At 26.0% G+C, this 9662-nt stretch overlaps 2 protein-coding genes and 1 long non-coding RNA gene across 6 annotated transcripts; 2 read left to right on the forward strand and 1 right to left on the reverse strand.

Annotated features, from left to right (window-relative positions):
• The first annotated feature begins 84 nt into the window (after positions 1-84).
• LOC124948480 lies at positions 85-9597 on the forward strand. The gene is made up of 17 exons (XM_047492153.1): positions 85-340; positions 399-508; positions 581-763; positions 826-956; positions 1098-1278; positions 1343-1478; positions 1566-1713; positions 1797-2073; positions 2160-2310; positions 4191-4362; positions 6453-6624; positions 6845-6993; positions 7096-7404; positions 7498-7965; positions 8053-8424; positions 8509-8896; positions 8982-9597. Exons 1-17 carry the CDS (start codon positions 277-279, stop codon positions 9249-9251), a joined length of 3681 nt encoding a protein of 1226 aa, XP_047348109.1. The 5' UTR covers positions 85-276; the 3' UTR covers positions 9252-9597.
• Positions 2624-9512, reverse strand: LOC124948908 (peroxisomal acyl-coenzyme A oxidase 3-like). Of its 4 annotated transcripts, none has more exons than XM_047493226.1 (14): positions 9368-9490; positions 9053-9269; positions 8304-8420; positions 5428-5585; positions 5234-5359; positions 4981-5136; positions 4770-4917; positions 4409-4699; positions 4168-4331; positions 3824-4064; positions 3508-3741; positions 3229-3383; positions 2861-3154; positions 2624-2781 (listed from the first exon to the last, which is right to left on the reverse strand). In XM_047493226.1, exons 4-14 carry the CDS (start codon positions 5560-5562, stop codon positions 2689-2691), a joined length of 2037 nt encoding a protein of 678 aa, XP_047349182.1. In that variant the 5' UTR covers positions 5563-5585; positions 8304-8420; positions 9053-9269; positions 9368-9490; the 3' UTR covers positions 2624-2688. The 4 variants fall into 4 exon arrangements, with proteins under 4 accessions (XP_047349182.1, XP_047349180.1, XP_047349181.1 ...); XM_047493224.1 differs by having other exon boundaries at positions 8965-9269; XM_047493225.1 differs by lacking the exon at positions 9053-9269 and having other exon boundaries at positions 9368-9512.
• On the forward strand, positions 2648-5617 carry LOC124948923. Its single transcript, XR_007100907.1, has 3 exons — positions 2648-3691; positions 4191-4349; positions 4435-5617. It is a non-coding gene; the product is annotated as an uncharacterized LOC124948923 (long non-coding RNA).
• Positions 9598-9662: the final 65 nt, after the last annotated feature.

The raw sequence follows: 9662 nt of genomic DNA on the forward strand, positions 1-9662 counted from the left end.
ATAAATTTTGCGTGCAATTTAAAGCTTACGATTGGTTAATTTGGTTTCAGAACTTTGAGTTTTTTTTTTTTTTTTTTTCTACAGAGGGCAGTAGAGTCGACACGGGTAAACATTTCAAAGTTATCATCATCAAAATAATTATATGAAAAAATTGTACTCTCTTCGTAGTGTCGTATAAATTAAAGTTTAATTATCTAAATAATTGTATTACTTATCATAGTAATTAATCTACAAAGAAAAATATCCTTTAACAAGATTTATTTCTTACCTGACATAATGTTAATCCATTTGATTATTCTCTCTGAAATAATTCTTTCATCCATGTATATAACTGCCTTAGGTAAATTTTTATCTATATAATAATTGTAATATAAATTACAATAAATATATCCTTTTAGATACGAAAGAATTAGTAGTTATAATTTTAAGTCAAAAAGAAGGTTATCATGCTGCACATGCTGATATTTTACAACGGAGTATAGAGGAACAAGCAAGCATTATGGAAGTAGTAAGTATTTTTATAAAATACATAAGATGTTTGAAGTAATAGGTAATATATATATATATATATTTTTTTTAGGAAGTACCAAAAATTGTTTTAACTCATCAATTAGATGTTAAAGGGTCCTGGATAGTCATACCGTTATTTACATATTTATCAGATAATTATTCAAACGCAAAGTGGTATTTCTTTTGCTTAGAAAATACAGTCGTAAAATTGAATAAATTGTTAAATGTATTTTCACAATTTAATTCTAGTCAGGTGAATATTATTTTTTTAGTTATAGAAATTAATTATTACATGGCCTAACGTTCATCTTTCAGGAATTATGGATTGGTCACACATTGTATGACGTTGAACCTACTATAATTCATCATTTCGCAGATCATAAAAAAAAATTTAAATATCCCCATATTGCTACTGGATTCGCAATGACATCGAAACTCTTAAATAGGTCTTTCTTATTTTACCAATTTTCTTTTTATTTTTATTTTTTTTTTTTTTTTTTATTATAAATTTATATCTCTTTCTTTAATAATCAAAAAGTACAATTTTTATTATATAAAAGTACACAATTTTATTAATATTATTACAGAATAGCAGAGGAAATTTCACTTGAATTTAATCTCAGCAATGATTTCTCTATCGATGCTTCTTACGAATTAGGAGATTTTATTTTAAAAAGCAAAAAGCCTGTAAAATTAACTCATGTTCCTCAGCTATGTGTTGTTTCTACCTCTGATTGTGCAACTTATCCTAGATTCTTTCATCCATGTGTAAGTTAGAAAATTATATTGATAAAAATAAATTAGATATATTTTGATGTAATTATGATTTTAGGATACAACAATTTCTTTGCAAAATGCATATTTTGCAATAAAAACTTGTGCCAAGTATCATACAGAAAGAATCCCGATTATCAAAAAGACATGGGCAAAATATGCTATAAATATTGGATATTTCAGTGATCAGGCAGGTAAAATTTTATTTGTTCTTTATTTCAATAAAATAATGTTTATTATTTTAATCATAGGTATAGAATAAACAACATTTTCTGGTGTAGATAAAAACTTACCTGAGGCATATATTGTGACAAATACTACTAAAGGGCATTGTGCCAAAACTTATGATATTTTAAAAGAAGCCGCTAATATATTGAAAAGTAAAAATCTTGATTGGTTGATTATAAGCGATGACGATACTATTTTCAGGTATGTCACGATCATATGTAATCTACATATATATTATATAATCATTCATATTATTACAATTTTTACTATTGAATATAAAACAGTGTGGCACGATTAATGCGTTTATTAACGTGTTACTATCCTAAAAATCAAATTGCTATCGGTGAGCGTTATGGTTATCGAGTATGGGATAGTTCATTTGGATATGATTATTTAACTGGTGGTGCTGGTATTGCTCTATCTGCACCTCTTGTTTATCAAATGATTGATTCAGATGTTTGCAAGTGTCCATCGTCAAATACACCAGACGATATGTTTCTCTTTGGTATATGTCTACGCAGACTGAATGTAGAACTTACTCATTCTTCTTTGTTTCACCAGGTATATATAGTCTTTAGGAGTATTTATTTATATTAACATTTGAGAAATATTTTCTTATTAATAAATTACATATTTATATAATATAGGCTCGTCCTGCAGATTATGCTACTGCTTATCTGGCATCGCAAGAACCTGTATCCTTTCATAAATTCTGGATGATCGATCCTATAAAAGTATATAATCAATGGTTTTCTGAAGCGGATAGTTCACTTTCTGTACCCAGGATTCATACTGAATTATAAAACTGATATAGAGCATAGATTCTTGAATCTAAGATAAACATCCATGGTAAAATTATTTTACTCATATAAGATCATTTTTTAATCATGAAGTCATTATATAAAGAATAACATGATAAATGCCCTAAGAAATAGGCATTATCATTTTCAAAGTTCTTATATATACTTTTTTTTCTTTTTTTTTTTTTTTTATATAAAGGATATTTTGTGTATAGAAAATATGTTAAGGATAATGAGGATATAAATTATAATTCGTGTAAAATTATTCAGAAATTATATATTTATATTAAGTGTCTTCTTAAAACATGTAAAAATATATATTTGGAATATTTAAAATATAACCAAATGAAATCAATTATATGAAAGATATTTTATATCATAATCTAGATGGTAATATTTCTTTCCACCATGTAGGACGTTCTAAATTCTCTTTATTTTGGAAAATCTTCTCCTGGATATGTTTATATACCTGTTAATACATTTAAAATTAACAAATTAGAATCACTTTTACTAAGTAAATTACATGAAATAATTGATCATAAACGTACATTCCCATCGGCCATTCCTAGTGGAGAATTAACAATATAATCAGGCGGTGCTAATACATCTACTAAAGCTACAGCATCTTCCAATAAATCTTTGCACAACGTTATAATACCTTGTCGCAATTTATCGCTTATATTACTATCGACTGATGCATAACCACCAGCATACAGATCTACCAATCTCTTCTCCAAAGTCGTTGATCCAAACAAAGAACACAACTTTCTAAGTACCTCATATTCTTCTGTTCTCCAAATAGGTTCTTTTATACAATCGATGAAAGTTTTAAGTAAAACATACTATGGAAACAATATTCAAAACAATTAGAATCGAATTTGGGGTATAATAAAACATAAATAAAATAATTTCATACTTCTCCATATACAAGAGATAATGTTCGTGCAAAAAATAATTGTGAATTGTTTCGTATCATAAAATCAGTATATCCGTTTTTCTTAAGACCTTGTACATGTTCATAAGTTTTTTTTAAATAATAACATAATAACCATTGAAATGAAAATAATAAGTCTGAAATAAAAGAAATAAATTTCATTAGAACAGGAATTAGGCGGTAACGTGATAGATTTATAAAATTTCAAAATCAATAATATTATATATATAATAAGAAATGTATATATAATTATTTTCATACTTTCAGGACTTATCGTTTTTTCGACTGTGGTGCAATTAAATTTTTGTTTTAGGATATATTTACTATCTTCTAAAAAATCTATTGTTCCAAGTGGAGATGAAATAGTTTTCCCATTTAACAGACAAGACCATTGATTCAACAACCAGTTACTTGATTGTTGAATAAGTACATTGTTTTCACCTTCGTAAGTACAATTTGCGTCATGATCAGCTCGAATATCTCCTAAACGTGACACTGTAGAAAAAGTTAGGATATTATCATTATTACTATTACTATTAATATTATTGCTTTTCTTCATAATTTTATTTTTACGCACTCTTTAAATATCCATGACCACCACATGACTCTCTACAATCTTGAATAGCATCTCGTGCAATCCATGAACACAATGGTTTTGCAACTGAAGATAATGCATGGAACTCAATACCTTCTTCAATTTTATTGCCATTTTCTTTATCAATTAGCTTCATTTGAAAATTAATCATAGCTTCGAAATATTTTTGCGAAAATATCTTTATTGCATATGCAGACGCTAAATGTGGAAATAATCTAGCTTGCTGGAATATACAATATAAAATTAATAATTAACATATAATGATTTCCATTACTTTATCTTAATCATAATAATTATAAAAATTTATATTTATATAAATAATATACCTGTGCTTGATACTCTATTACAGACCACTCTTCATTTTCCGATGGACCGAATTGTTTTCTAACCGCGCAATATCGTAATGCTATGACCAGTGCAAGATTAAGAAAATTCGAACATATCCATGTAATATTAAAACGTCCTATTGATAATGCGCCAAATGATGCACCTAGAAATAATGTAAATGGTAATGAGTTTTTGTATATAGAAACAAATCATACAATTATAGGAATATATGTAAATTACCAAATCTTTTATTTTTATCTTTAAAGGATGATACGTATTGTCCATCTTTAGTAACATCGGCTGTTCGATTTAATAAATATGTACGTGGAATATGATAATTATTAAATATTACAAAACCATTGTCCACCCCATTAAGTGAAATTTTTTCGCCTAAATCTCCAACAGTTACACCGGGCAATGGTAAATGGGTATCAAGATCTCGTATAGGTACAATAAAAGAATGAAGACCATGATTTATTCCATCTGGCGTAATCAATTGTGCAAAAAGAATGGCATGTGTAGCAGTCTTTCCTATAATTATTAAAAGTTTAACATTAATTAATTACAATATATCATAATATTTAAGTATATCTATATGTACCTAAACCACCAATCCAACATTTTGCAGCTTCAAAATCTGGTGAATGTAAACAGAAGGTTTGTCTATTCACATCATATGTTGCAGTAGTTCTCATACCTTTAACGTTCGTTCCATGAGATATTTCGGTTAAAGCAAAGACACCTAAATACTGAATTAACACTTATTAAAATTTCTTACGCAACCATAATATTTTTTTTATTTTGATACATACTTTATTATTTAAGAATTTGTGCAGAATATCCATATGACGTTCTGTACCTAAAGAGAGAATAGTATTTGGAACCATTGCGTGCATGACATTCATTTTGATTGGAATCGACGGATCATATTGAAAAAGTATATTTATCCAACCTTTATATTCAATTGGCTATAATGTTGATATTTCAATATAATACATCATAATATATTAAATACATTATTAATGAAGAAATATTTGTTTTATTTTTATAAATAAATATACTTACATGAATTTCATTCTCTAGAAGAGCACGAATTCGAGCTGTACAAATTCTACGACTTTCGTCCAATGATGATGAAGTATAATTTACGTTAAATAGTGGATTGTCCTTAATAAATGACCATATTTTGTTCTACAAATATATTATTTTTTTCAATTAACTTTTCCCAATAAGATTAAAAATTCTGTTGTTATATTTACCTGACATATGATACCTTCTTCTCCTTCTAAATTTAGCTTCAATAATTTCCAATCAAACCTAGCACGTATTCTATACTTATCCAAAGGACCTTTGGGTAAATCATTTATCAAATTCTTTAACTTTGATACTTGCATTGTATATTATAAATATTTTTAAGCTATAACAAACAATTCAAATTAAAAATTGTATTTATGTTTTTATATCATATTGTAAATCTAATGATTTAAATGTTATTATAAACTTTATACTTTTATATATTTACTAATAATTATATTTATCTTTACAATAATTTTTACTAATTTATATATACAAGATAACTTAAATATAACTTATAAATGTATAATCGTTACTTAAAACAAAATTTATCTATATGTCTTCCTTCGATCACCTAATGAAAAGTGAATATAGAAAGACTAGATTAACCTTACTTATACGAATCTAAAAAAATATAATGACGAATCATTGCATATAATTTAAATATCATTAATTCAATTTATAAGATATATCTATATCGATAATTTTAATTATAGATACTTCGAATGTCATCGATTAAACAACGTTAAATAATTTATATAGAATAAATATAAATTAAATTCAATTAAGAATTTTTTGGAAAAAAATGCAATAAATATTAAATATATATATATATATATATATATGTATATAATGATTCAAATTTCATTAATTCCTTTTGCACTTTTAAAATATTTATGTAATCCAATACATTTTCTATTACAAGACAGAGTGGATATTTAATTATTTATTGATTTAAAGAATCGATGTAATTTGAATAGGGTAAAGTTGATGGAAAGAATAAAATACTAAAGAATAACAAAGGTGATAGAATGAACAGAAAAATAGATTACGCGCGCAATGATGTTCCGATTTATATTCATTATTCTTTTTTTTACTTATTTTACTTTCGGATATAAAAAAAGGTGATATAAATATCATTATAAGGATATAATTTTTTTTTAATGAAATTATATATAACAAAAAATGTATTATTTTAAACGATTATTAGAGATCTACAAATTGATCGATGCAAAAAAAGTGCGCGCTATTTAAAACCTGTGATCGATCGATTGATAGAAGAAATTACGAATCGTAGTACATGCACCGTTTTTGTAACGGACCGTACTTATCATGGATTAATAAATAACAACAAGAAAGTTTTCGACATTTTAAAATATAACGTAAGTACATAAAATGTTTCTATCTTTTTTCTTTTTTCTTTTTTTTTTTTTTTCAAATTCACGCTTAGCATGCAATATGAAATTATCAAATTATATCAATATTTATATTTTTTACTATCTTTTGTTACTCCTACATTTTTTATCTACTTTCATTTATAATATTTACAATATGAAGTTAAAAAATTCATAACATTTTTTTTTTTTTTTTTTTTTTATGTAGATCTTATTGCACGATAATGAAGAATTTTCTCCAGCAAGACAGCGTATCCAAAAAATTCTTGGTCACAGTAAAACAGCTAGATGCAATGGATATGTTATACTTGTTTCTAATGGCTTTTTAGTTTCTGAATTTTTACAATACGTAGAAAGGTAATAAGATAAAGATTTTTTTTTATTATCGCTCATGTATACCATATAAAAATGATCTATAAATAATTTTGTAAGATATAATGAGAATACACATTTTTACAGAAAAGAATTAATCAATACTCATGGCTTCTTTTTATTATTACATGATTATCGAATTCTTACGTCTGATTTGAATTATATTTGGAACAGAATAATCAATGTTGTATTTGTACGTCGATATAAACCGTATAAGTATCGTTCAGGCGATACATCTGCTCGACCAATAATTAATTTAGAGACTGTATACTTTCCAAATCGAAAACAAAAGTTCGTAATAACAAAGTATTTAGATACATGGTACGATGGGAAATTTCGTTATGGCAAAAATCACTTTGTACAAAAGATCTCAGATCTTAAAGGAAAAACATTAAGGTTTGAAACTTTAATTATTAAAACTATAGATGACGAATTATTTAAATTTTTCTCATAAATTGATTTTGCATTTGTACTTATTTATTCTTAAAGAGTTTCAGTTTTTGAACACATACCAGGTGTAACAAAAGAATCACAAAATTTTTATAAAGGTGATCCCAGTTATAGCGCAAAAGGTTTAGGTGTTGAATTTGAAGTTTGTATAATAAGTGTGTCAACAATATTATGTATCTTTTATAAAGATTTTTTTTTATATATTTTCTTATCTTTGCAGTTAATTCGTGTTATTTCTCAATTTATGAACTTTAAGGCACATTACTATATGCCTTACAATATAGAGAATGACCGGTGGGGAGCATTAGAAAAAAATGAAACATATACTGGTCTTATAGGAGAAGCATTAGCAAGGAAAGCTACATTCTATATTGGAGATCTCTATTATACCTCCTATCTTTTAAAATTCTTTGAGCTATCTATCCCTTATAATACAGAATGTCTTACTTTCTTAACACCAGAATCTTTGACAGATAATTCATGGAAACTTTTAATTCTTCCTTTCAAGTACGATCATTAATAAGAAAATAATTTAACAATTGTAAGAAATTTATCAATAAAAAGATAAATATAAATCATTTCATCGAAATTTAGGCTCTACACTTGGATCGCAGTTCTTTTCACTCTTTTATTAGCAGGAGGAATTTTCCATCTTTTTTCATTATCTTATCAGAAACACATAATTATTTACAAGGATGTTAAACGAAAATTAATCAACATTAATGAGTCCGACAAAATAAAAAAAGAATTAAGGATTAAACAAGCAAAGAAAGGCTTATATTTGTTTACAGAAGCACAGAATAGTATGCTATATACATATAGTATGCTACTTCTGGTATCATTACCTCGTCTGCCAAATCCTTGGGCTTTAAGAGTACTTATTGGATGGTGGTGGATTTATAGTATTTTAGTCGTTGTAATTTATCGTGCCAGTATGACAGCCAGCCTTGCTAATCCTGTGGCTACGTAAGATTAAAATGTATTAACGATCATTATCAATAATAACAATTTAATTGAATTTAATGTATTTTCATTATGTTTCAAATGTAGAATCACTATTGATACGCTGAATCAATTAGCTAAAAGTTCTATTTCTGTTGGTGGATGGAGCGAAGAAAGTAAAGAATTTTTCCTACAATCTTTAGACTCTGATAGTCAGGAAATTGGTAATAAATTTCAATTGATAAAAAATGAAAAAGAATCTATAGAAAAAGTAGCAAATGGATCTTTTGGTTACTATGAAAATGAATTTTCCTTGAGGTTCGCTCATATTACAAAATATGTACTGGAGAAAGAGCAACAAGAAAATAATACACAAAATAAGAAAACATCTGATGTAAAACATAATTTACATATTATGAAAGATTGTATTATAAATATGCCAATTGCTCTTGGAATGGACAAAAATTCTCCATTAAAGCCATGTGTCGATTTATGGGTAATGAAAACAATTATCTTATATTATTTAATACTTGTTCAATATAGATTATATAACATATAACCTACATGTCTTGTTTCACTAGATTAGACGCACGATAGAAGTCGGACTAGTAAATAAATGGTTAAGCGATGTTATTTATCCATTGCGACTTACTGAAAGACAACAAGAGAAAGTGTCAGAGAAAGCATTGGTTAATCTCCACAAGCTTTATGGTGCTCTTGTCGCTCTTAGCATTGGTTATTTCTTTAGCTTAATAGCATTATTATGGGAAATTTTACATTGGAAATATATTATTTTAAATAATCCTAAATATGATAAATATCATTTAGATAAATTCTATGCAAAAATATGAATACATTTCTGAAACATTCTATAAGAAAAAAATAATTATATCTACGTATTATTTATTTATATATTTATAACAAAGTATATTTATCAAAAATTAATTTTAGTTTACTATATACTTACTTTTTCATATTATATAAGTAACAAATCAAGAAACAGTTTGCTCTCTATAATGAATAGATAATAAAATGGAAAATTAATCTTCAACTTTTTTGTACATTTAATAACATTATATAATTACTTATCAAATAAAAAAATTACTAAGAAAGAATTTCTATAATGGAAGTTTATACAATATCATTCAATGTGGTTCAAAGTACAATCTCAACAGAGATAGTAATGATGTAATCCTATAAAAAGTTTAAGACAATTTAAAGTAACTCTAATATGGAGAAATAGTTATTTAAATAAACATATT

The sequence above is a fragment of the Vespa velutina genome, chromosome 4, assembly GCF_912470025.1.
Source record: "Vespa velutina chromosome 4, iVesVel2.1, whole genome shotgun sequence".
Classification (NCBI taxonomy): domain Eukaryota; kingdom Metazoa; phylum Arthropoda; class Insecta; order Hymenoptera; family Vespidae; genus Vespa; species Vespa velutina.

Coding starts and splice junctions, on each gene's coding strand:
- LOC124948908 (XM_047493225.1), bottom strand. CDS start 5,562: ATGCAAGTATCAAAGTTAAAGAATTTGATAAATGATTTACCCAAAGGT. Junction 4,700..4,769: donor ATGTTGGATTGGTGGTTTAG/GTACATATAGAT, acceptor TAATAATTATAG/GAAAGACTGCTACACATGCC. Junction 3,155..3,228: donor TATCTCTTGTATATGGAGAA/GTATGAAATTAT, acceptor TTGTTTCCATAG/TATGTTTTACTTAAAACTTT.
- LOC124948480 (XM_047492153.1), top strand. CDS start 277: ATGTTAATCCATTTGATTATTCTCTCTGAAATAATTCTTTCATCCATG. Junction 957..1,097: donor ACATCGAAACTCTTAAATAG/GTCTTTCTTATT, acceptor ATATTATTACAG/AATAGCAGAGGAAATTTCAC. Junction 8,897..8,981: donor AGCCATGTGTCGATTTATGG/GTAATGAAAACA, acceptor TTGTTTCACTAG/ATTAGACGCACGATAGAAGT.